Consider the following 27,593-nt stretch of genomic DNA (forward strand, 5'->3'; position numbering starts at 1 on the left):
TGCATTGTTAATGTTGACTTATTTTGGGCAACCTTTGCTTAGTATTCTTATCTTTGCATGACACTTAAAGAGAGGATGTTTTTTCAAAAATGTTTCTGTATGGGTCCCCACCCCCCCTCCAGACACACGCTCTTGCACAAAAATACATTGCCTCAGAAAGCTGCACGCAAACAACAGTGTGTTGATTATTATCTTTATATTGTATGATTAAAACAGACCAAAACACCAGATATTTGATGCAAAAGTAATGAGAAGCTATTAATGTAATCAATAAGAGATACACTGCAAAACCCATAAAATCTTTCCAAGTATTTTTGGTCTTGTTCTACCACCAATTTCTTAGTACACTTGAAAAAAGCCAAAACTAACTTACAAGTAACTATGCAGCAAATTAAAGGACCTTGTTTTAAGTAAATATTTTCTTAATGTCAGTAAAAATGTGCTAGTTCTACTGGTAGATTATTTAACTTAGTACAAGGTATTTTTCCATGCTACAAGTGAAACAAGCTGCCTATTGCAGGGGTCGGCAAAAGCCTTATGTAAGACTTAAAATGAAGGCATCACAGGCTTTAAGTGTTTATATTAGCCTATTGTCAAAATGAATAGTGCATACATGATTAGCAATTATGATTAAATGTTTATTTTCACTGCTGTGCGTCCTGGAAAGAATGACGCACCACCTGACTGTTGTATGGTACGATGGTGTTTACCTTCTGTTACAATATTAATGTTTTATGTTTCGTTGCATTGATAAAATTAAAGAAATGCAATAAAGAAATCAGATTTTTATGTAATTTTTATTATGAAGATTAACAGGGAAAGGGTATTTTTTTTTCCTTTTGGAACTTGAAAAATCTGCTCCCAAATGCAGTTTGCATAACGATCGATCGCTCTGCGTAAAAAATCACATTAAGTGTGTGATCGAAAAAACAACAAGACAGAACGTGCTTAATGTGACCCTTATCTGGGCAACAAACGGAGTGCAATAAAACGCAACCTGCAGTTATGAAATAAAACAGCAGTCTTTTGAAAAGGTAAAGTATATCAAATTAAATTAATACAGTTTAAGCTCGATTTCTGTGCAAATGTCAAGCAAGTCGGTGCAATGGTAAAACATAGCAGCATCCTCTTTTCTTTTGACACGCAGCCATCCTCAGACCAGAGCAACAAAACACAATATCGCTAAGTGTCATCCTAAATATATGCTGACAAAAATCACTAATCATTTTAGAAAAACAACCACTTTATTACTAAATATATGTGTCTTTGACAGGATTGTGTTTAATGTGACTTCTGTTTACGGACATCACTGGACAGCTTCTCAACATCGGGCATGTGAGATGCAACTTTACTCTTGATGCAGCAGCTAATGCAGCGCCTTGCCTGGAAATGTCTTTCCACGTTACCGTATTTTTCGAACTATTAGCCGCTCCTTTTTCCCCACGCTTTCAACCATGCGGATTATATATGTACGTTTCCAGTTTTTTATTTTTATTGTAGGTGCGTCTTATAGTAAGGTGCGCTCTATAGTCAGGAAAGTACGGTTTGTTATTTGACAACTTCTCCCTACGGAGCAAACATTCAGGTAATCCTTCCGCATTGGCAATGAATGCAAATGATTCGGTCCAAGAATTGTAGAATCTCTCCACGGCTTTTATCTTTTCCCCTTTGCTCTCCATGGCCCCCCACACACCCATCGGTTTGTTTACAACAGCCCCCTGCCTCGCGCCCCGTCCAGCTGGAAGAAATGTTTTGCAGGCTATGACGCAAATCTTCGTTGACAGAAATGTTGAAATTTAATTATTTATTCTACACATTTTTATAGCGTAGGAAAACGTTAAGAATGACTGTGTCATGTTTGTCCTCCTACAGAAACTATATTAAGACAAAAAATATATTTCCCACCCCATCTTTTTCCATTTTCAAATATTTTTGAAAAAGCTCCAGAGCCAGTAGGGCAGCACTAAAGAGCCGCAGGTGGCTCTAGAGTCGCGGGTTGCCGACCCCCAGTCCAGTGGAACTAGTACGTTTGATCACCATTAAGTAATTATTTACTTAAAACAAGTTTCTATACATTGCATCAAACATTTTGTGTTTTTGCACAATCTAAACTAAGCACCATCATTAGTTCATCGAAAATACAATAGAAAGATTGCGCTTACTTAAAGACGAGAACTGCTGCTGGCCTATCTGGGCAGGCATCAACAAACACACACAGAAGGTTGTTTTTAAGGATGTGACTTAATTTTTTCATTTCCAGATTAAGCAAAATGACCAAACCCACACAGGAAGATGGCAGAACAACACCTTATTAGGACATGACCTGATTACTTGAGGATTTATAGTTAAAACAACCCAAACACAGAAGACTAAACACCGATTCTGTCAACTCCACTCTCTGGTTTACCCTGAACTAATTAAAGCTGCTAGATTTCACATTACCATTTTAAAGTTCAGAAGAGAAAAAGGGTAAATGAAAATATTTCTCTTCTGAGTTGAAAGTGACCCTGTTGTAACTCCTCCTACATCATGGAAAAAGTAATGCACTGCCTCTCAGTTTAAATTGGTTGACCAGAGTGGAAATCACACTTTTAGTTTGATCTCAATGCCAGAAACACAATGGACTGGATAGTTACTGTGGCACTTTTCTGTTCAGGTAAGGAAAGTTTGTCTGATGATTTCATGCAGATGTTTTAAATAATCTGCCAGTGTGAAAACTGTAAGAGTGAATACTTGATGGAAGCTGCAGACAGTTTTACCTTTTATTTCTTAGACGCCTCAAAACAAAAATCACAAATAACCTAGAAGTGCAAGACATAAGAACGTTTAAAATAGCTTTTGTATATCATCCAATGATAAAATGTAACAAAAGTTTATCAAGTTGGTAGGAGTTTGTCTTGTAAGCTGTGGGTTGTCAGTTCAAACCACCGCTCATAGGTCTGTGAATGTGTGAATGTGTGAATATCTAAATGTAGTGTGAAGCGTTTCAAGTGCTCTAAACTTAAAGTATTATGCACATTGTGCAAGTACAGGCTATTTCCCTTTGAAGTCTTTTTGGTGGAATAGAACATACAGTCACTTTTATTCCTTAAGATGCCGAAGTCTTGATCATTTTTCTGTTTGCAGCAGAGACGTTTTCTACTTAAACTTTGGCTTTACTTCCCTTTTAGCAATTTATCATCAGCATGCATGTTAAAAATGGTCATTACATTTAATTGTGTTAAATGTAACTGCGTTAACTGTTTTAACTGTAACTGTGTTAAATGTAACTCACAATTTTCTTCATTATGACAAACATTTTCTTTTACTTTGTCCATACATTCGGACAGTTCTCCAGTCTCAACTCAAGACGTCCAATTTTATTTTTTAGGAATTATTTCAAACTTTTCTTAAGAATGAGCAACGTGAATTTAACAAGAGTTAAATTATTTTTATTGGTCTAACTGTTTGTAATATATTTGCTCTGTGTAAGCATTTTGATGGGAGCTGCAAATGAGATTTATTTTAATCTCTATGGTTGAGATGTTCTGATCAGGGTTTTTGCTGCCGATTCCGATCACTCATGATCACTGCCGATCATCTGGATTGGCTGTTAATTTTTTGCATCAAGTATAAATGCTACTGTGTGATCTGGCAAAATGGAAACATTATTTGGCAATAAATTCACCTAATTTAGACATAAATATGCAAAATACTTGCAGACACAATGCAGCAGCTATTCAGTGAAAAAGACAACTGAAAAACATGCAATCGGTAAAATAATATTCAACAGTTAAGTTCTCAATACCATAAATTATACACGAGTCAAATAAACCTGCCTATATCAAATAATGTCAACAAAAAACGGAAACATTAATTCAAAGTCGAATGCAGGCTGCATCAAAATAAACAATCCTGAGTTACTAAATCAAAACTTCCTGAGAGCGGCTAGCTGATTAATGCTGGTTCCGATTGGTTGTTACTGACTGAACTGAGTAATTCTGCAGAACACAGAGAGGAGGCAGAGGAGATCGATTTTCTTTCCCCACGAATTATCTGTCTTATGTTAGAACATAGCTAAACTTTTAATACATATGTAAAATCTTTTTTTTTTCTTTTTCTTTCTGAATAAGTTGCATGGTGCAGCAGACATTAGGTGTGAGAGTTCACTGTCGGGTGGAGGTTGAGCGGCGCTCCGTCTGTGAAATATTACCACCAGTAGCGCGTAGCGGCGGTTTAACAGCGAGAGCAGAACCAGCGTCTTACACCGCTAGTTCGATGACTTAAATAATTTTTCGGGTTATTTGTTTAGCCTTCTGACCCTGATGCTCTTCCTGGTGAGTGTTGGTAGTTGTGCTGGTTTACCTGGTCGCTCCAGGTGTCTTTTTTTTGCAGCACCAGCCCAAACTCCATCAAGTGCTTGTTTTTAAATGTCATATTAGGGTGCGTTCACACTGCAGCCTGAAGTGACTCAATTCCGATTTTTTTTTTTTTTTGTTGACATGATGCAACCTGTATCAGATCTTTTCATGGTAGTGTGAACAGGTCGGATTCTTTTTCTAATGTGACCCATATCAGACACGTATCCGATTCAAATGCGACCTAATGTTCAGGTCGCCTTCATCTGAACTGAACGTCACTGATTCTCAACAAATCTCACTATTCACTAAGGGGGAAGAAAAACAACAACCATGACGGACTATATGAGGATTAAGTTGTTAATATGCTGCTCTGGCCGACAACAACTTGCTTCCTTGGCCACACATGCGGAACACTTTCAGGTCGTTTGCCCGTTCACACTGCAGAACACATACAAGTCGCATTTACATGCAGTGTGAACGGCCCCGGCAAAAAAAAATCAGAATTGCTAAAAAATCTGAATTGGGTCATTCAGGCTGCAGTGTGAACGCACCCTTAGACTCGTTGTGTTGGTGCATTTTGACGTGCTTTACCCCCCGAGGTATTTTTCCGTTGCAACACGCAGACTTCCCCATTCACTCTGAGCATTACATTTCCACACCACATTGCTTAGTGTTTATCGCAGTGCAAAGGAAAGAGGAGATAGATGCACATACAGGCTGCAAAGTGAGATATAGGTTACTAATACATTACCAATTTCAAAGATATGAAGCTAAATTGACTGTGGAGAAAGAAAATCCACTAAATAGAATTCTGTTATACAGGAAAAGTCCTTCAATATTAGGCAAAGACATTTTTGGGAGCAAAATCTATTTCAGTTTTTACAGTAAAAACAATAACAAACCAATTGCATGATACAGCTTAAATATTAAAATCTTACTGCAATATTCAATTTACACTGTTAACTTTAATGTTAACAGTGCTCTCTAGTGGTTAAACACTGAAACTGCAGAACATGTTCTCTCATGGATTCTCCAAAATATTACCGTAGTCAGTCATTAAAACAGAATAATTTAATAAACAGTAAAAGAAATACCATAATGGTTTTGAATTAAAGAGATTTTGTGGATTTTTTCTTCTTTTTCCCCCTCAGTGCTAAAAGCTGCAGTCGGCTTTAATGTTGATTCTGGGGCTTGGAAAACCCTGAGTGCAGGTGATGAAAGTTTTGGCTACCAGGTGGTGCAAAGACAATCAGAGTGAGTCATCTTCATTTAATTTTTAAAAACTTTTGTAAAATGTTGTAACCAATGATTGTGTTTCTCTCAGTCTGCTCGTCAGCGCCCCACTACTACAGTATGAAGGGAATAAAAGGGGACGGACATATCGGTGCAACACAGGAGGCAGTTGCAGAAATCTTGTTGCTCTAGGTAGGAGTCATTATACTCTTGATTTTAGATGTGCACAAATTTCACAAGACATTTAAACTTACAAATTTTATAAGTTTATATCATGACCAGATGTTGTTTGCACCAGAAGCTCCAAGGACTTTGCACTAAATTCTGAACAATGTCCAACATGCTGTCCTGTAAACAAGTATGTCCTCCATGAAACTTACTTCAGCTGAAACATTTCAGCTGAAGTTTTAATATCAGACAAAGGTAATGTAGCATCCAGTGAACATTCAGTTCTTAGGTTTAGGGAGAAATTACTCGCTCCTCTGCTTACACAGGTACTATGTTGTTGCCCCCAAAAAGGAAACAATCTGTAAGGGTGAAATAATCTTTCTTATCCAAGGTCAGCCTTCACTTCTCATTTTTATATCTTGTTGCCATTTGATTAAAAATATAGCAGATATGTCCCTTTAACAGCTTCCTTTTCTTTTTATGGTTTAAGGTTTCTGAAGCAGCATTTCCCAGGTGAAAAAAGGTATAATTTAGTATACTAAATTTCAACATACTTTAGTATACTTTTATCGATGTACTTAAACTGCACTATTTTGGAACAACTAATTTTGTGCTTAGTATACTTTAGTAGTATTTAAATAGTATTAAATTACAACTAATAGTATATTTTAGTATACTATACATACTTTTTTGGAACAACTTCCAAGTGTACCTAGAGCGTACTTAAAGAATACTTTTTAAATATCATATTTCAGAGCTTTATTTTTATTTTGATATAATTATATTTTGAGTGTAATAATTCTGTCTCAGAATTATATTAAATATATATTTTTAATATACCTCAATTATATTTTAAATATACTACTAATATATTAGTAATGTATTTAAATTACACTTAATTTTTATTTTTGATTTCGTGCTATTGATAATAAACTACAATTTTAATTACTCGTGAAAGTCTTTATTCCTACGTATCTATTTTGTACATGACATGCATAACTACACTGCAGTACTTACATTGTTTTAGTCTAAAATTACATGGAAAGATTAATTACACAAGATGCCCAAGGTAATTCAAATATTTTGTTTTATTACCGACATTTTAAAATTGTCCAATTTTACTCGCAACTTTATGAACTTCACATAAATTATCAGTTTACACATCAAAAGTGAACACATGAACATGAAAATTTAAGTGTGACAATAAAACATGAAAGTGAGGATCAACTACAGAACATTCCCGTTCACTGCACCTTACAGGAACCTACAAAAAAGAACAATAGAGCAATTAAACAGAGAAAGTATTTGTATTTAAAGAGAACAGAAAAATGGCAAATAAAAAAATAAAACTTAAAATTTTAAGACGTTGTGGACTCACCATGTATGTGACATCATAAGAACTGATGATGAATGGGACCGGATGCCTGGGGTGGAAAAACATTTCTGGGTGTCGTCTTTGCCTGTTTATGTTAGAAGTAGAAAAAAATAGTCAGCAATGTCATAGAGTCAATTGATGTTGGCATTAACTATGAAGCTGTTTTAAGTGTGGACTTAAGGAGACAAACTACCTTAAAATCTTTCCATCCTAAGGAGACAAACTACCTTAAAATCTTTCCATCCATGACCTGAACACACGGATCCTTGCAGGGTGGTGAGGGGGGCTGGTGGTGCCCATCTCTAGCAGCCAGAGAGGCAGGGTTCACCCTGGACAGGTCACCAGTCCATCACAGGGCCCTGAAAGTCAACAACAAATAATAAAAAAAAGAAAGATAAATGTTAGATTAACAAAGGGACAAATTCTGCCCAGTTACTTTGAAATCAAATCATGTTTATTAAGCACTTAGTGTTAGTAACACACCAGTTTTTGTTGTTGAAAATGTAGCTAGCTCCTCATTGAAAAAACAAACTTACATCATGAAGACGATGAAGAGATTCATCCTTAGAGCTGGTTGGTGATCTGGTGGAGTCAGAGCTTCTTCTGAGACAGGAAAGTCTTTAGGTTTTCTAACATCTGATTTCTCTGGCTTCCTCTTTCAGCTTCATTTGCTTAGTTAGGCTGCAAACATATGTTGAGGATAAAATCATTGATGAACGAGTTAGAACAACCACCTCACAATATCAAAGTCTCTCTGTCTTATGGAGCTTAATTAAAACCAGGTTATAGTTTATGAATTAAAGTATAAGTCGCAACAAACAACCTCCATGCAGTTATAACATGAAGCTGAATGATTGGTATAGTAATAATCATACAAGTCACAATAAAATCGATAAATTATTTAAGAAACCAAAGTAAGTTATATATCTTTACTGCACTGTAAACAGTGCATTATATTAATGATTATATTAATAATTAATATAATGATTAATGAAGATAATCATTATAATTATCTTCATTAATTATAATGAAGATAATTAATAAGCAAACTTACCACCAGCTAGCAACACTTAGCAGCCTTCGTCCCCCCCGGCTCCTTTTGTGACACACATTTCATTTCCATCAGTTGTTGTCCCGTTGTGTTGTCGTCTAACTCGGATTAGGACGTCGCCAGCTTGAATTTACCAAAATGGACCTTACCACAGGGGCCGCGTTTCATTGGCTAATGCCCATTTTACGTCGCAGCGCAGCTACCACGTGCGTGACCGTCTCACAAACGCAAGCTACTGTAGTAAATACATGCTAATATACATTGTGGACTAGCAGACCAGCAGAAATTGGGTACTTTCTTAAAAATTACATCATGATTATCATTTTTTTATTGTATGCAATTTTAATAAATAGTAAAAGATTATTAAGGCACTTAAAATTCATACATATTCATTTATATTTTGTTCACTTAAAGTATACTTTTATTTAATATATTAAAAGTGTATTTTGGTACAATTATGTTTAAGTGTGTTTAAAGTTCTAAATTGATACAAGTGTATTTTTAGTATACTAATATTAAACATTAAGTGTACTATTTATAGGTAGTACACTTAATATTTAGTATACTTAAAGTGTACTTTCACAAATTTAAGTATGTTTGAAGTATACTAAAGTATACTTTTTTTTCACCTGGGTTCACCAAACTGGCGTTATAACAGCTTCAGCTGGGAGACATTTAGATTTAAACAAAATGAAATGCTGCAAATTATCACTGTATTTTATGGGAACAATTCTTAATGAGTGATAATTCTGACAAGTCGTCATCACAAGTGATTGTTTTACAGAGCAAAGAGCTGCAGTCAACATGTCTCTTGGTTTGGCGATGGCAAATGATCCATCAACACAAAACACAATGGTGAGAGGATGAGCTGCAGAAAATAATGAATAAATAATGGATGAAAATGTAAAGGTATTTATAAATTTTCCAGGTCTGTGGTCCAACCATTCCCAGAGACTGCAAAACTATCACCATGTACAACGGTTTGTGCTATGAGATCGATCGATCCAATACGTTTGTAAAGTCTTACCCGTCTGCGACTGAAGGTAGGTACAGTGAGCTTGTTTCATCATGATTATGTCACTGCCTCTGTAAAGTGGAGGTTAACTTTCTCATTAGCACACTTGAATAACGGTCAGGGAACTGATCTGGATCTCTGATTTCTTTTCACAGAGTGTCGAACCCAAGCTGACATTGCATTTTTGTTGGATGGCTCTGGCAGTGTATCTGGAGGAGATTTCCAGAGAATGAAAGAATTTGTGAAAAATCTGATCAAATCATTCCTGGGAAGAGATGCACAGGTGAGACATTTAACTTCATCAAAAACATTGTTGTTGCTTTTCTAAGTGTACATCTCCTTTAAGGTCATGACTGCTTTTAATTTACTGTAGTTAATTTTTAACTTCATATCCATTTTTTCATTTTTGCAGTTTGCCATCACCCAGTTTTCTCTTTCTCCAACAACGCATTACTACTTTAATACTTTTAGCACTTCCAACTGGGAATCTCAAATTGACAGCATCCGTCAATTTGGCGGAAGAACATATACAGCTAAAGCCATCCAAAATGTTGTGTAAGTATTTCTGACTGTGTAATACACCACGTTATTATTATATAGAAAGATTAAATAAACAAAATTAAATTAAAATCTCATCATGAAAAGTTTAGAAAGTCACTTTTTCTTTTAAAAGAGACATGTTTCAAAAGGTAATGTAGTTTTTAACTAGTAGGAAAAATTATCAATGTAACTCAAAGAAGATTCTAGATCAGGGGTGGGCAATCCTGGTCCTCGAGGACCGATGTCCTGCCACTCTTAGATGTCTCCCTGATCCAACACACCTGAATCCAATAGCTGAATCACCTCCTAAGGGCAGTCAGATACTTCAGAATCCTGCTAATGACCTCATTATTTAACTCAGGTGTGTTGAAGTTGAGGCACATCTAAAAGTTACAGGAGTCCGGCCCTCGAGGCCTGGAGTTGCCCCCCCTGTTCTAGATTGACTTTGGTGTCCAAAGGAAAGTACAGTCTTTTTCAAATAAGATTTTTCACTCAGTTCATATAGATAAAAAGAGCTACACTACTACCCTTGTCTTTCAGATATTCTAAGAAAACTGAAAATATTTACTTGATAGTGGTACAAATGCTAAAAATAAATAAAGCAAATCAGATGAAACTATAAAATATGAGAAAAGTAGATTTAATAGAAGACTAAATCTGTGCACTTAATGCATGACAGTCGGTTAAAATAAAGAAAATGTTGTAGACAAAGACATTTGCAGCCCCAATGTGCTAAGAAGAGCACAAGTAGTTTCTGACCAACTTGGTCAGACTTTATACACATGTAGCCTCTAGAGTGGTGAGACTTAAATGTATCTATTTTTTAGCAATCGATTGAGTGATGTGTCTTAACGACTATTACTGCTACTTGTTAAATATTTGGTTTGTGTTTTTTCCATTATTTTAATTTTTAATCCTGAACAATATTTCAGTATTTCTGAAAACCAAAACATTGGTCAAATAAAGGCATGTAGGATGGAAACAAACCAGCACAGCTTGTTCACACCACATTTCTTGAGAGAAAACAGAGACAGTGTTGGAGGAACAAAAATAATAATAATATATATTTTTAACAGGGATGACGTCTTTTCAACACAAAGGGGTTCCAGGTCAAATGTGAAAAGAATTTTAATAGTGATTACAGATGGAGAGTCTCATGATCGCAGTCAATTACCAAGAGCAACACAGTCAGCTGATCGAAAAAACATTCTTCGATTTGCTATTGGGGTAAGCAGCATCTATGATTTTTATTTATTTTTTTATTACAATTACATGTAAACATATATGCTTATTGTCTGTTAGAGTCCGCTTTTTGCAGTATTATAATACTGCAAAAAGCGTTATTAGCTTTGATTGTAACTGCATTGTTATATTGTCATTTGTAAACCAAAACTGTCAAATGTATAAAAATATAAAAATACAGAATTTCTTTTATTTCCTCCTCAATATCTTCATATAAAATTTCATATAAATTCTAAATTTTTATTTAATTTCTAAAATAATTCCTTGTACTGTATTTAAAAGCAAGTGATAAGAACTGAGTGCCAGCTTTTAAGACTAATCTTGACTCAAAAACATGAACTAAGAGAAAATTTAGATTACAATGACTGCTTTGAAAAGAACTACTGCAGTATAATGTTTAACTAACATTGTATTTACACCTCTAGGTGGGGAACGCATTCACAAGTTCAAGAGCAAACCAAGAGCTCAGAAACATTTCATCTCAACCTGCTGACAATTTTGTGTTTCAAGTAGGAAGCTTTGATGCTCTTGACACAATACGGGACAACTTGCAGGCCAAAATTTTTTCTATTGAAGGTATAAATGTATAATTTAACATGTGAAACATTTGTTCATTTCAACATTAACACATTTTGTTTCATAGCTAACAGTGGCTAGTTACAAATATAAAGCACAATTATATTAAACTACTAAGCAGTGACTATATTTAAGTTATTGTTGGCTCTATGGTGTAGAGGAACTCCTAAAGAACTCTGTAAAATAATATTTAATTTGTTTTGAATTTACAGGATCACAAAGTGGTGGAGAGACGCTGAAACAGGAAATGTCTCAAGAAGGCTTCAGAGCAGCTTATGTGTCTGACGTAAATAATCTCAAAGTTAAATTTTCAGAGTATTACGGCGTTAAAAACAACCCATATTTGAAATAAAATGTTCTCTCTGTTCTTGTATTGAAGTATATTCAGATGACTATGGTTGGTGCTAACCAGTGGAGAGGAGGCTACAAGAAATACCAACTTGGTGCTGATTTAAAACCAGTCTCATTTGAGCCATCGTCCATTGAGCGTAACAGTTACCTTGGTAAGAACAGGACAGAAATCTGATTTGTAGGGATTTTTATCTGCACAATTTCAGTTTGGTTTGACAAAAATAATTCACTGACTTATAGAGCTGCTATGTTTGTCTATTAGAAAGATACTTTTAGGTATTTCAGTCTGTTTAGCATCTTAACTGTCCAAAACATCTAAAAATTAAAAAGCCAATTTTTCATGATGTCTCTGACTATTTAACCATTGAACTCTAGGTTATTCCATGGTTGTTGCTAAAACCAATGGTGGTCCACTGACAATTCTTGGTGCTCCAAGAAATGAACACAAGGGATTCGTTATGACAGCTTTCAATGAAAAACTGGAAGATCAAATCAGACCCTTTGAATCACAGGTAGGTACAGCTGAAATTTACATTTATTCAATCAAAAGACACACAACTATTTTTCCTCTTTCTGGCATTACATTAAATCAAACTATTTTTGTTGTAGGTCAGCTATGAAAACCAAAGCTTTTTCTATCTGCTAAATACCAAACTGATCAATGTTTTAGAAATTATTTGATTAGTTTTTCCAAATTCAGAGGCTCAGATAGATTTTCTTTGTACTTACCAACTAAGCTGTACACATTTTGACATTCTTGGCGACAAAGGGAATTATTGAACAGAGGGTAGGATAAGTGTTTCGTATGACTTGTGACCCATTAGGTAACAACAACGGTCTTGTTACTGCTGAATTATCGTGATCAGACTATAAGACCAACGGTATTAAAAATGAAGGTTTCTTTCCGATGTCCATTTCTTCTTGTTTTTTCACAGACTGGTGAATATTTTGGGGCTGAGGTTTGTGCCATGGATGTGGATTCTGATGGTGTGACTGATCTAATCCTCATATCCTCTCCGATGTACAAAGACGCTGACAGAGAGGGACGCGTTTATGTCTGTGAATTAAGTGGTTTGGTAAATGCAGAGTCATTTATGTTGATTTATTTAACCTCCTGTTAAATTTTGGCATGAATAAAGTTTTTCTCATCCTCATTTTTCCAGAGTGTGGTTTGTTATTTTGATAAACCATCACAAATAACCACACTAAGAGGTGATGCATCTGTCAGAGGGAGGTTTGGGTCGTCTCTTGCTGTTCTACCTGATATAAATGCAGACACATTCAATGATTTGGCCATTGGAGCACCTTTGGAGAATGATGGCCAAGGAAGCATATACATATTCCAAGGAGAAGGAGGAAGGAAAATAAATCCTACTTACTCACAGGTGAGCAAAACGCAAACATAAACCATTAAATGTTTTTGTTGTTCACTATTGAATAGGGTTTACTTGTCTTGACATTATTCTGTAAGTTCTCTCCAGCTTAATCAAACAGTCCAAAATCTCGATTGTTAGGTTTATTGGTTACTCTCGATTGCACTTAAGAGTGTGTCCATTATGTCTTACCTAATGTTTGCATTAGGTTAAGTCCTAATGCACCAGCCCACCCCTAATGGGGGTTGGGCTGGTGACCTTTACCCCCAGCCACCCTTTGACTCTGCACAGACAAGCCGGTATAATGGATGATGAACTTGATAAAGCAAGATGTGTCTCATTAAACAGAGAATTGCTGCATCTGCAGTCCAATCAGGCCTGAAGTTATTTGGCATCTCAATCAGTCAGTCTTCCTATGATCAGAGTGGTGATGGACTTCCTGACTTAGCGGTGGGTTCAAAGGGAAAAGTTGTTTTACTAAGGTAAGTCCCCATTGTGGTTATTTATTAACACACATCTTCCATAATTCAAGAAATTCCTCTTCATTTGCAACCTAAATATGTTTACAAGATAAAAACTCTGAATATTACTGAATGAAGTTGTTACTTGCTTCACAATCTCAAAACAAACAACATGGCCTTTTCTGTTTCTAGATCCAGACCAGTTGTAACAGTGACTGCCACTGTGTCGTTCAACCCAAATCTGATCCCAACTCAAAACCCAGACTGTTCAAAAAAACTGCCAAGCAAGGCCACTGTCTGCTTTACTATGAGCAAACTGTCTAATGTGAATGAAGGTACATTTCTTACTTTAGTTTTTCTATTCGTCCATCATTTTATTTAAGAACTTTTACCAAACAAAACACATCTTGCAGCTCAAGCACAGGTTAATTTCACTTTAACTTTGGACGCAAATCGCAAGATGCCAAACAACCGAGCTGAGATCAGCAAGGATGTGAGGCACAAGAGTGGATCGCTTAATCTTAAATTAAATACAAAAGAATGCGCTGATGTGAACTTTTTTATTCAGGTAAGTCGTAAAGTAACCATTACAGTAATTTTATTCAACTATATAAGATTCAACAGTTTTTTAATTAATCATCTTTCCATCTCAATGCCTTCCAGTCTTGTCCAGAAGATGCTCTCAATCCACTCAATAATGAGCTCAGATTCACGTTTGATGGTTTGCCTTCTGGCTCAAACCCAAGACCAAGCCTTTCTCCACAGGTTAAAACCACAACATTTCATCCTGTGAGTATCTCCTGTACATCCTAAATATGAACAGAAATATCTTTACTGAGCTTTAACCTTCCCACAGCTGATTGACCTTTCATGGTTACCAGTATGACCGTCATACAAAACATTACATCACAAAGTTATTTGAAAAGCATATGATTGACCTAAATGTGAATTTTTCTCTGTATGGATCTGTTTAATAGTTTACTGTCATCCACAGATTGGGTTTGAGATCATTTGTGGAGCTGATGAAGTGTGTGAAGATAATTTGAAGGTGGATTTTAACTTCACCAAGTAAGAGATTTGTTTTGGAAAGTAAAGCCTTGATGTGATCGCCGAACTACACACATTATGTCTGCAAAACTTAAATGTTTGTATTTGTTTGGCAAAAGCAAGATTTACAAGAAATCTCAGACTATGGTTCTCCTGTTTTATGTCCCAGAAATATTTCTGTTGGCACATGCCCAAATGATCTGACGGCGAGTAGCAAAAAGTCACATATAACATCATACATAAACACAACTATAGCCACATTTTGCAAAGTACTGAGGATTTACTGCATAATAAGATTCAGTAAATCTCTTCAATATTAATATCAGAGAAGAAGCTATTATGGTTTCGCAGCCTTAACCTCTGTGCTGACTGTAAGTCTAGTTGTGAAGGCCAGTTGCACTTGGTCTCATCTTTGTCATGAAGTCGAGTCACTAATGGGTTACAACCCAAGAACATTTATTTGTGAGTTTCTTAACAGATACATAAAACACAATACATTCTCCAGCTCAGCAGCAACTCCATCTTATTCTGCTCTGCCCCCTAGTGGCTGGAAACAGAACTATTAGTAAAACTACTAGCATCTTCCCATTTCACTTCTTCAGTGCCTAAACCCTATTATACAGTAAAACATTATTATAATGCAACTCCCACAACACATCAGAAGCACAGAACAATGTGAACTCCTGCTTTTCAGTGGGTAAATAAACTTTTTTGTCCTGTTTATTTTTTTTTAGAACAAACTGGCATTAAATTAAGAACTAGAAAATTCCTGCAGAAATTTTATGGGGCTTGCCAAAGTGTGCTTGTCGGTTGGAACCCAGCGTTCTGATGCTTAAAATAATCATTAATGATAAGCTCAGCTAAATTGTAGTCAATAACCTGTGGAGAAGCAGAATTATGTTGACTAAGCTGTGCTTGTACCATTCATTATGTTAAAATGAATGCATAAGCTAAAATGAGCCAAAATGCTAATGTTAGCCTAAATGCTGGAAGTAGCATGTGGAGCAACACGACCATGTTGTTTTAATTTTACTTGCTCCATTCAGTATACTAAACATGTCTAATTAGAAAATTAGCTATTAGCTAACTTTAGGTAAAAGACTAGTCAAGGGCAGTGAAATGCTAATGTTTGTGCTAATGTTAATGAACTGCCTACTGTTAAAAAAACATAAAAAAGGCAGACTTTTATTTTGAAACTTTCAGTAAGCTTCATTTTAACTACCACACTAATTCAATGTGTAACAGTAGTTTGTTTAAACCAGTCACATAAAGCCCAAAAGAGCAATTACCTGATGTGAAAAATGTTAAGGCTTTTATTTTGAAATTTTCAGTAAGCTTCATTACTGTTACACATTGGATTAATGGCCACATTAATCCAACGTGTAACAGTCCAGCTAAAATACTGCCCAAAACAGCAAGTAGTTCTAAATGCCAGCCCAGAAAATTCTGCCCTGTCTGTAGTTATAACATTTTGTTTACCCTCCTTCTGTAGTAATTCAGAGTTCCATCATTATGTAGTTCTTAACTGCCAACTCAGCTTTCCTCTGTAATATTTGAGTGTTCCACCATGTTGTAGTTCTGACCTTCTGCTCTGGTCTCTGTATTAAAGTGTTCCGCCATGTTTAGAACTACAGAGTCTTTGTAGTCCAAACCAGCAGTTCTGCCTTTCTCTGTATTCTGTTGCTATAGTGATTAAGCCTCTGCCAACTGTCGTGTGTGTGACACAGAAAGGTGGAGAAGGATTTCTATCTTCATGAGACAGTTTTGTGGAGAGGCAGATGCATGTTGACTAAGCTGTACTTGTACCATTCATTATTTTAAAATTAATGCATAACCTAAAATTAGCCAATATGCTAATGTTGGCGTGAAGGCTCTCAGTAGCATATGGGGCATCACTAGCATGTCTGTCATTGACTTTCTCCATTTAGTATACTAAACATCGCTAATAAGTACGAAAATTAGCTAATAGGTTATTTTAGGTAAAAGGCTAATGCTAAGTCAAGGGCAGTGAAATGCCAATGTTTGTGCTAATGTTGCCTATCCTGAGAAAAAACCCATAAAAAAGCTAAATATTATTGCACCGCCAGACTGATGTAAGAGGAATAGGCAGGCTTTTATTTTGAAAGTTTTAGTAAGCTTTATTTTAATGACCATACTAATTCAATGTGTAACTGTGGTTTGTTTAATCCTGTCACATAAAGCCCAAAAGAGCAATTACCTGATGTGAAAAATGTCAAGGCTTTTATTTTGAAATTTTCAGTAAGCTTCATTTTAAATGGCCACACTAATCCAATGTGTAACAGTGGTTTGGTTAATCCAGTTATATAAAGCCAAAAACAGCAAGTAGTTCTAAATGCCAGCTCAGCCCTCCTCTGTAATAACTGAGTGTTCCGCCATGTTTAGAACTACAGAGACTGTGTAGTCCAAACCAGCAGCTCTGCCTTTCTCTGTATTCTGTTGCCATAGCAATTAAGCCTCTGCCAACTGTCATGTGTGTGAGAGACTTTATCTATCTTTATGAGACACCCGGTCAGTTTTGATGAAAAAAGCAGTCCAAACAACTGCTTCCCGTTCAGGATCGGTAAGGCTGATCCAAAAACTGTTTGAAGCATATGAGAGGGCTATTTGTTATCTCCAATAGTCCCGTGATTCATATCTGTAGGTCAATCACAGTAATTGCAGTGATGAGAGAAATATAGTGTGCGCTGAGCTCAGAAAATTTTCAGAAATGTATGTAAAACACTGGGGTGGAGCGTCAGTTAGTCCTATCCCATCACTTTGCTCTGAAGCTTCTTGACACAAAACTGTAAGCCCTAGGGAAATTTTGAAAACATTTTACTGGAGCAGGCATTCGGTGCGATTTCATGACCAGCTTTCATACCAATAGTACAAGTTTTGCGGCCATGAGAGCAATTTCAAAATTATTTTGGGGTCAAAATTCCACTTCGTTTCGCACTCTAAAAAAGCGGCAGTTGGTGTCAGTTACACTCTGCTTTTCGGCAGTTGAAATTTCGCTCGTTTTTCGCTTTTTACTTCGCCGTCGTAACTCCGATCCCCAATAAAAATAATAGCTCCCTTCTCGGCATCGAGCCGCACGTTTTGATACATTTGTGGTATCAAAAATAACTAAATTTATTTTAATTCTTAATTTATTATTATTCTTATATTCTTAATTTATTTATTTAAATAAATAAATAAAGAGACGCTCTATTGTTTGTAGAATAGGTGCCTGCCATGCAATGCATGGAAGGCCCCAATTAACTCTGAAGTATCTGCCATCAAAATTGCCCCTAAAAATGTTAATCATCACCATGGAAATTATTGATCTCATTTTAATTTATCACGAGATTACTTGCATATTGCGACAGGCTAACTGAAACCGACTCTTCACTCTTTCCCTGTTGCTGGGTGAGTCTGTGAAAGCATGAATTGTGTTTCTTATAGGCATAAATCGATTCATAATAGTCCTATTCATCAACTGCTGTGAACGTGAAGGTGCTAAATATTAGCTCTGCCTCTTTGCCCATTACATAAAAAAATGCATTTACTTGTACTTCACCATCTTCCTGGTCAAGCATTGTAGCGATCTGATCCCAGGAGAAGAAGTGCTTCTTCCAGGCAGGCCACGATGACGGCTGGGTAAAGTCTAACGGCTCCAGCGCCTGACATGGTGCCATTTTGATGCTTAAATCTTCCCCTTGTCTGACTTCTGACACCATGTCAAGAAGTCTAGCAACTGAGTAATTTGCATCCAGGAAGATTTATTTATGGGTTTCGTTCTTTACAAGAAAGCAAAAAACGTCGGCCATTATTGTCCAGCTCAAATTCTTCTCAGTTTTACGTCTTTTTCTTATTCTGCTGAGCCCCCTAGTGGTTAGGAACTGAACTACTATGTATTTGTCGTCTTCTTAATATTATTATTATTCCTTTTTATGACGGCTGGCAAGCAACTTTTAGATGTGCATTACCGCCGTCTATTGAATCTATATGCAAATTTAAAACTAAAATAAATAACAATAAAAGAAAAAAAGCAGAAAAAGAAAGAAAACAAAATAACCACAATCCATCTATTAATTTCTTTTTGTCTTACTCTGCTGTGCCCCCTAGTGGTTAGGAACAGAACTACTGTTTTTCTTCTTTTTATTGTTATTCCTTTTTACGACGGTTGGCAAGCAACGTATAGATGTGCATTACCGCCATCAAACTGGAGTGGAGTGTGGATCGATATGCAATTTATAAAACTAAAAATAAATGACAATAAAAGAAAAAACAAAAGAAAGCAGTAAAATGAATCAAAACAAAGTAACCACATTCTCTATTAATTTTGTCTTCTTAAAGTGCCCTACCAAAAAACAATAAGATCCAAAACAGGAAAGTTTATACAAATCGGCTTGTATATTCAACTGCAATTGGTTGTCCTGTAATCTACATACTAGTTCCTTTCTCTCAATTGAAAAAATTTGGGTAGAACTGTTACGACATTTTTTACCGTCTCTTCTTGAAAACAAAAATCACATTTTCCTGTAGGATGTTTTTCCATTTTAAATAATATTAAATGTTGAATGTTCAACATTGTCTGACCAAAATGTAGGCTGGATAGTAAATGATATCCCAATTTTATGCACCTGTCATCATGTTTTTTCAGGTCCTCAGTGGTTAAAGTCGGCATAGATGAACTTTTGAGTGTGGCCGTCTTTGTGAAGAACAGAGGAGAAAACTCGTACAACAGTCGCATTACTCTCACATACCCCGTTGGGCTCTCCTACAGGAAGGTTACACCTCTGGAAGTAAGGCACCAATATTAATCTATGTTGGTGAAGCTGCTGCAACAAGCTGATGATCTGTGTTTTATTGCAGGGAAGAATTGAGTGCAACTCTGTGGACAGTGAGGATGGCGTCACAGAAGGAAAGACAGTCTGTAGCGTCGACAAACCAATATTCAAAAGCATCTCAATGGTTAGTTTGTGCTGCTGCTTTATTCATTATTTAACCAGAAGAGGAAGTCTTCTGATCCCTCTCTTTCATTTTCTTTTTAGGCAACCTTCATCGTCTCCTATGGTTTCAACACCAACAGCGATCTTGGTAGAAAGATCGAAGTGACTGCGAACGCCATCAGGTACAACTCAAGAGTTAAAGGTGCAGCTCTTTGATGCTGAAGTTTTAACTAATTTTTTATTTGATCTTTCTCTTATAGTGACAATGAGCGTCACTCCCCTTCTAGTGAAGTCTACAAAAAACAGGAGATTGATGTCAAGTACAGTGTTTTTGTCACAATTGAAAGGTTTGTTAATTCAAGTAAATAATTTATTATTTTAAAAATCCACAATGGTTTAAATATATCTTATTAAATGAATGCATGAAATGTGTGCTCAGCTCCCCCAGCTACAACAATTTCACATTTGGAGAAAACGCTGTTCAGAAACCACTTGAGCAAAAAATAAAGGTAGAAGATTATTTCACTCGGTCAGATCAGAAATATCTTCTATATTCAAGAACAGTCATTATATAATTTGGTTTCTTTGTGTTTTATTCCCACTTCTCTTAGGTTTTTAACACGATCAGACCACTAAATTTGACTGTGGTGATCAAAGTTCCTGTAAGACTTGGTGATAAAGACATCTGGATGGACACAAACAGTTTTCAGGTGGATAAATCTACAAACTAGAACTAATTAAATGTAAATAAGACTTAAACTGATGTGATGGAGCTCTGTTTTCAGATTCCAGGCTGTCAGAGCAGCAGAGATGAAGAACCTACTGTCACTGATTTTGTTGATAAGATAAAAGGAAAGAACATATTGGTAAGTGCTTCTTTATACAGTGTTTGATGATAAAAAAAGTAGCTCAAAAGTTTACACAACCTTGATTTTGAAAATTACTCAGAATTTGTGTCATAAATCATTTTAGAAAAGTTTTAAAATAATATGACATGTATCTGCTACATTTGAACAGTAAATTCTTGAGAAGTCGTTTTGGATTCACATCACAGAACTAATACTTTCTTAAAGTGTCTTGATTCAGTTTTTGCATTCAGTCTTCTGAAATTCCCACATTTAATCAATATCTTGCAACTTTAACTTTGGTACAGGACTGCACTGTAGCGAGGTGCAGAGTGTTCAGGTGCTCCAAGTTCATGGAAAGGAACAAGGACACAACGTACACCATCTCTGCAAACATCAGCTCAGGATGGATAGAACAGGTAATTGATGTGAAGTTCAAGTAGATACACTGACTAGGCTGTAAAATGCAAAGGAATAAAAAAAGCTCATCATCCCTGATCTGTGTTTCTCTCTCTCAGATCGGACTTCCATCTGCCAAGTTCCTCCTGACCAGTACAGCCAATCTAGAGTATGATGAGAACCAGTACATCTTCTTCTCTTCAACCTCTAATAGTGGCCCTCCTGTTCACCAGGTGATAGAATGCTGCTATCAACATCTTAGTACCAATCAGACCTTTAAGGATTTTATTTGAAACTTCTACACCTCTCATTTTCAGATTCAAGCAGAGGTAGAAGTGTTTCCTACACCAGATTTCACTAAAGAGATTATAGGAGGATCTCTGGGAGGATTGGCCTTTCTGGTTTTACTTACTGCTGGTCTGTATAAGGTGAGTCAACTAAGATTTTCTTAAAATCCCAAAGACCCAAGTTGAAAGTAATTGGCACAACATGCCCAGTAATTTCTAATAAGCATTTTTTTAAAAGGGGACACATTATGCAAAATTAATTTTTGGAACATTTTTATACTTCCATTTGCATCTCAACTGCTTCTAAAAAACAACTTAAGTACTTAAAAAAAATACCCAGCCCAGTTACCAAGTGGTTCTCCAGCATGTTTGGTTATATTGCTGTACACGCTGTACGTACAATGGCTGCTGGAAAAGACAAGCGTTTTCTTATTGACCAATGAACCTAGAATTTAAAAACCATTTGCTACATTCTTGTTGGTTGTGCAGGAGGTTCTTCTGCTTTTCAAAGATGTACCACTTTATAATTGCACATCAGTTTGTAGCCATCTTTATGTGTGAGTGTAAATGTTCAGTTGGGGGGGCATGGCTAGCAGCAGATTATTTGGATTTAAAGTGACAGGAAGCCCTAAAACAGTTAATTCTGAAAGGAGCTCTAAATAGAACCGACCAGATTGAACTGTCATTATCTAATGCTGCGTTCACACCAAATGCATTTTGCGTGTCAACGTGTCTGACGTACACTTGGAAGTCAGATGCTTGACATTTTGCTGTAGACGCGTTAAAATCACTATAGCGTGCATTGGGACGAGCCGTTGTTTTCAGTTGCCAATTGGTTGATGCTCCCCCGTCTAGTGGCAAAATTTCTGATTTTCCAACTCCAGCGTCAGTCGCGTTGGATTCGCTTGACGCTCGAAATGCAGCGCTAAACACGCAAAGCATGTAACATAGACTTTGAATGTAAACCAGTCGCCCCTGATGCTCAGATCGAAGCTCTGAATGAAGCATAAGAATGATTTTGTGCAACATGTTTTGCACAACTTATGCAACTATCCTAACTTGTTCAAGAAAGCATAATAGTTAGCTTTAAATGTTTATTCTATGTCTTCCAGCATTTATCTTGCCACACATAATTTTCATTCCACTCTCTTTACCGTTTTTCCTCAGGCTGGATTTTTCAAGAGCAAATATAATGACATGATTAATGAAAATGCAGGAGCCGAAGGAGACGCACCAGCAGAGGAATGAAATTCCCTCTTACTTGTCATGTCCATCCAGTACCTTTGTAATGATCAATGTTTCTATGAAATGGCCTTTTAATTTGGTGATTGTACCAAACACAATGTGTATCAAACCATAAATTTGAACAACAAACAGTAGTACAATGTTTGCTGTTGTAAACAGTAAAGGTATGTATAGAGTAACTGGTAAAAAAATTTAGTTCCGGAAGTGTTGAGGATACATTCTCTCTTTTAAAAGGCAATTGAAGACACAAAAGAGAGCTTGGCTGTGCTGCTCAAAGTTATTGCGGATTTAAGGGGTTTAATAATGTCTATGGGTAAAGGATCTGAAACACATAATGAAATATTCACAAATACAATATAATGTTTCAGAAGCTTTACCAATAGTGTCTTAAAAATGACTTATGCTCTGGAAAAGGTTGGATGTTTTATATTTGTCATGCACGCCCACAGCTGGGTGATGGATGAGGAGTGGGAGTCTTGAAACCGAAAGCAGCAAGCGGGGAGGTTCACTTCCTGAGCTGAGGGCAAAATTAGTCAACAAAAGTCTGAGACACGACCGAGAAGTTAAACGGAACAACATATCATCTACCAGCAGATGAACCTGCTGCAAGCCTCCAATTATTTAGGCAAAATCAGTCTTAGTGTTGACATTTTTATCAAAATATAATTCAGCTAAAATATGTTAGCTTATTTTAGCTGAACGCAATTTCTTTTTTCTTTTCTGCTTCAACAAGAAAAAAGCAACATATGACATGCATCTGATAACCAGCTCAGTGACTGAACTAGCATGTCACAAACAGGATGAGAGTATTGAGGAAGTCTAAGAAAAGCAGAAATGTTTGGTTTTATTTTTACTTTTGTGTTGTGAAGAGGCTTGAAAGACTTATATATGACTGGACAGATGGTAAAATGATACATTTTCCCCACATAGATTATTTTAACTATCTGGTTTATGATTAGTATAATAAAACAAAAAATATCAGTACAGAGATACAGTGGATAAAAATAATTGTGGTTCAGTATTCGAAAATTATTTTAGTATATCTAAAATATTTGAGATTCAGCTTGATTAGCAGAAATACCTCGACATCATGCTACTTGGCATGCTAATGGCTAGCCTGTAATCTAGAAAGACTGTAGCCTCCACTGTCCATATTACCGTATTTTCCAGATTACAGAGCTGACTTCACTATAAGCCACACCCACAAAGTTTGTTTTTTTAAAAACTGGAAACGTACATATATAAGCTGCTGATATCTCCACCGCTCTCAGTGTTCCACAAAAAATAGATCTGCTATTAAGGACGCAGCCCTGTGTCTCCAACGCAGAACCATGGATTCGTTCGCCGAGTTTACGTACAGTTGCTCTCGATCTGTACGGTCAGATTGATAACCTTTAACTTAAAAGCTGCATCATATGAACTTTTTCGTGTGGATTCCATGATGGGTTTGAAAACATTTCTCCATCGTGCCTGCTGCTAGCTTGTGCTTGTAAATTAGCATTTTCTTCTTTGATATCCAGTTTGACTTCTAATGATTCACTTCCTGCTAAAGAGCCCCCTGGTGGTTGAAGAAAAATCCGCAGAAAAGCTGCACCAGGCTACAAGCCGCATGGTACCGAAAGATACGGTAATGCTTATTAAGATATATTAAGTGTGTACGTGAAAAAAAAATAATTTATAGAAGTGGTGTATTTGGGGAATTTAATAATTCGCAGGTGGTATATAGACATGTTCTTAGCATCATTGTTTCTTCATGGTCCTTTATGGAAGACCGTTCTCAGAGACTCTCCCCCATCTATGGCTGTTGATTATTTCATTTTTGCTCAGAGTTGCCTGATAAAAACTGCTTCAAATCCATTTAATTTCTGCTGACTTTAAAGTGTAACCAAACCGCAACTGAGAAGATTTCACAATGATAAGAAGGCTGCGTTGTTCTGTCACACCAACATGTTCTGCTTTCCATGCACTGGATGTTTTTTTTAAGGATATCAGAGTAAAGAGGCTAGATACAAAAATGCATCTAATGCATGTCATGCATTTCAGATTTTTATTTGTATTTTCCATTACATTTTTAAGTAATTGGCTTCTTTTTTGTTTAGCTTATAACATAATAAAACACCGGAGAAGACTTTCAAGATGGTATGATTGGTTTTTTTGCTGTTGTGTTTTGTTTTTTTGCTAGAGATGGCGTTTTTTGTATAGCGAACCATCAGTGTTTACTTCTGCTTATTTTGTACAAACTTTTCTTTTATTTGCCAAATTCACTTAAAGTGAGGATGTTGCGTAAAACTTTCTGCATAGATCCCCACCTCCCCCTCCATACACACACTCTTGCACAAAAACACATTGCCTCAGAAAGCTGCATGCAAACTGCGGTGTGTTGATTGCTATCTATATATTTTATGATTAAAACAGACCAAAGCACCAGATATTTGATGCAAACGTAATTAGAACCTATTAGTGAATAGCAGATATTTACTAAAACACAAAATTTTAGGATTTTTGCTTTAGTTTCTAGTGCAAATATCTAAATATACTTGAAATAAGTCAAAGCTAATAAGTAACTTTGCAGCAAAATAAAGAAGCTTGTTTTAAGTAAATCATTTCTTAGTATTGATTAAAAAAATACTAGTTCCACTGGCAGATTATTTTACCTATAACAATAAAATTTTCCCATGTTACAAGTGAAATAATCTGCTCTTAGAACTAGTACTTTTGATCAATATTAAGGAATTATTGACTTTAAACAAGTTTCTACATCTTGCTTTAAAGTATAGACCAAAAATACTTGGTTAGATTTTGTGGTTTTGCAGTGTATTGATGTACACTAAGCAGCATCAGTAATTCATCAAAATTACAATAGAAAGATTGCGCTTACTTCAGGATGAGAACTGTTGCTGGTTTATGTGGGCAGGCAGCAACACACACACACACACACACACACACACACACACACGGTTGTTTTTAAGGATGTGACTTCCATTTCTTCATTTCCAGATTAAGCAAAATGACCAAACAAAAGAACACAGGAAGACGACAGAACAACACCTTATTAGGACAAGACCTGATTACTTAAGGATTTCTAGTTGAAACAACCCAAACACAGAAGACTAAACACCGATTCTGTCAACTCCATCCTCTGGTTTACCCTGAACTAATTAAAGCTGCTAGATTTCACATTACCATTTTAAAGGTCAGAAGAGAAAAAGGGTAAATGAAAATATTTCTCTTCTGAGTTGAAAGTGACCCTGTTGTAACTCCTCCTACATCATGGAAAAGTAATGCACTGCCTCTCAGTTTAAATTGGTTGACCAGAGTGGAAATCACACTTTTAGTTTGATCTCAATGCCAGAAACACAATGGACTGGATAGTTACTGTGGCACTTTTCTGTTCAGGTAAGGAAAGTTTGTCTGATGATTTCATGAAGATGTTTTAAATAATCTGCCAATGTGAAAACTGAAAGAGTGAATACTTGATGGAAGCTGCAGACAGTAAAATAAGTTTCTGTTTTACCTTTTATTTCTTAGACGCCTCAAAACAAAAATCACAAATAACCTAGAAGTGCAAGACATAAGAACGTTTAAAATAGCTTTTGTATATCATCCAATGATAAAATGTAACAAAAGTAAAGTTTATTAAGTTGGTAGGAGTTTGTCTTGTAACCTGTGGGTTGTCAGTTCAAACCACCGCTCATAGGTCTGTGAATGTGTGAATATCTAAATGTAGTGTGAAGCGTTTTAAGTGCTCTAAACTTAAAGCATTATGCACATTGTGCAAGTACAGGCTATTTCCCTTTGAAGTCTTTTGGTGGAATAGAACAGACAGTCACTTTTATTCCTTAAGATGCCGAAGTCTTGATCATTTTTCTGTTTGCAGCAGAGACGTTTTCTACTTGCATTTGGCTTTAGTTCCCTTTTAGAAATTTATCATCAGCATGCATGTTAAAAATGGTCATTACATTTAATTGTGTTAAATGCAAGTGTTTATTAAATTCCCTTCACAATTTTCTTTATTATGACAAATATTTTTGTTTTACTTAGTCCAAACGTTCCAACAGTTGTCAAGATGTCGGATTTTATTTCTTTGGAATTATTTAGATGAAAGCTTTTAAATGCAGGTTTTCTGTAAAAGTAATTAAAAACATTTTACTGTCACAATCTTCGTGGCGGTGGTTGAGTAACACCCCAATACAGGAAAAAGGGCGGCAGAAGGGAAGTGAAAATGTATGTGTTCAGTAAGACAAAAATAAAAAATAAGACAATGAAACTAGTTAAATTTATAACAAACCAGAAAGAGGAAGACGATGAGTTATACAGGGCAGGGCAGGTGACAAAGCAGATGAAACAGCAGTGACTCAAGAATCAAAAGAAGAACATATTCTTAGATGAACTGATGAGTCAAAGAATCAACCAAGAAGCAAATGAGAGAGCTGTCAGAGAATGAACAGCAAAACAGAGACCGGTAACTAATAAGCGATGCACGACTACAACACAACTAGATGTAAGAAACTCAAAACCAACAGCAGACTGGGAAATTTAGAAATGGTACAAGAACAGGAAGTAAAGAAAACAACAGAAATGACCAGACGCTTTCCAACACTTCGTCTGAAGTGTTGAAATCGGTTCCAGCAGCTCAAATAAAGTTTGTTTGCACTTTTCAGCACCAAGGCAGTTAGAAGTGTTTTACATCACACAGTCATCGATCATGAAACAAGTAATTAGGGGTTCCTTAATTTTCGTTAATTTTGTAAGATCGTGATCAATTGATACTTACATGTGAAGCCGATCTTACCCACCGATCTTCATCAGAGGTCTAAAAGTCAACCACTGTCCTTTTCTAGACAGGCCCACCAAGTCATGTGAGCTTGTTTCCAGTTAACCATCAACCCCCTGTTGCCAACTCAGCAACTTTATGGTTATATTTAGCAACATTTCTGACAAAAAAAGGAATCAGCAAAAATCAGAATCGGCAAGTCAGGCTTTTTATAGAGCGAAAAATCAGCGATTGGCCAGAAAATGGCAATCGGTGCCCCCTACAATTAATAGACATTACATTTTGTCAAATGTCATCATCAAAATCACCAAGGAAAAACATCAGATATGTTGATCAA

General features: G+C 36.1%; 1 protein-coding gene across 1 annotated transcript in view; it reads left to right on the plus strand.

Annotated features, from left to right (window-relative positions):
* Window positions 1-2,393: 2,393 nt before the first annotated feature.
* Window positions 2,394-27,593, plus strand: part of LOC103481813 (uncharacterized) — a 40,018-nt gene continuing 14,818 nt past the window's right edge. The window contains exons 1-31 of the mRNA XM_081601017.1: window positions 2,394-2,656; window positions 5,492-5,594; window positions 5,665-5,765; window positions 8,952-9,022; window positions 9,096-9,210; window positions 9,338-9,465; window positions 9,595-9,737; window positions 10,799-10,949; window positions 11,390-11,540; window positions 11,753-11,826; window positions 11,920-12,043; window positions 12,267-12,403; window positions 12,827-12,967; window positions 13,055-13,276; window positions 13,613-13,746; window positions 13,918-14,060; window positions 14,139-14,293; window positions 14,389-14,514; window positions 14,720-14,793; window positions 19,418-19,559; window positions 19,630-19,728; window positions 19,809-19,888; window positions 19,967-20,053; window positions 20,146-20,215; window positions 20,318-20,416; window positions 20,492-20,572; window positions 20,860-20,970; window positions 21,070-21,183; window positions 21,268-21,378; window positions 22,405-22,473; window positions 25,818-25,878. Of these exons, the coding sequence (XP_081457143.1) occupies window positions 2,620-2,656; window positions 5,492-5,594; window positions 5,665-5,765; window positions 8,952-9,022; window positions 9,096-9,210; window positions 9,338-9,465; window positions 9,595-9,737; window positions 10,799-10,949; window positions 11,390-11,540; window positions 11,753-11,826; window positions 11,920-12,043; window positions 12,267-12,403; window positions 12,827-12,967; window positions 13,055-13,276; window positions 13,613-13,746; window positions 13,918-14,060; window positions 14,139-14,293; window positions 14,389-14,514; window positions 14,720-14,793; window positions 19,418-19,559; window positions 19,630-19,728; window positions 19,809-19,888; window positions 19,967-20,053; window positions 20,146-20,215; window positions 20,318-20,416; window positions 20,492-20,572; window positions 20,860-20,970; window positions 21,070-21,183; window positions 21,268-21,378; window positions 22,405-22,473; window positions 25,818-25,878 (3,454 nt within the window). The 5' untranslated portion in view covers window positions 2,394-2,619. The remainder of the gene's footprint in view (window positions 2,657-5,491; window positions 5,595-5,664; window positions 5,766-8,951; window positions 9,023-9,095; window positions 9,211-9,337; window positions 9,466-9,594; window positions 9,738-10,798; window positions 10,950-11,389; window positions 11,541-11,752; window positions 11,827-11,919; window positions 12,044-12,266; window positions 12,404-12,826; window positions 12,968-13,054; window positions 13,277-13,612; window positions 13,747-13,917; window positions 14,061-14,138; window positions 14,294-14,388; window positions 14,515-14,719; window positions 14,794-19,417; window positions 19,560-19,629; window positions 19,729-19,808; window positions 19,889-19,966; window positions 20,054-20,145; window positions 20,216-20,317; window positions 20,417-20,491; window positions 20,573-20,859; window positions 20,971-21,069; window positions 21,184-21,267; window positions 21,379-22,404; window positions 22,474-25,817; window positions 25,879-27,593) is intronic.

This window comes from Poecilia reticulata, chromosome 19 (genome assembly GCF_904066995.2).
Source record: "Poecilia reticulata chromosome 19, P_reticulata-male-v2, whole genome shotgun sequence".
NCBI classification, from domain to species: domain Eukaryota; kingdom Metazoa; phylum Chordata; class Actinopteri; order Cyprinodontiformes; family Poeciliidae; genus Poecilia; species Poecilia reticulata.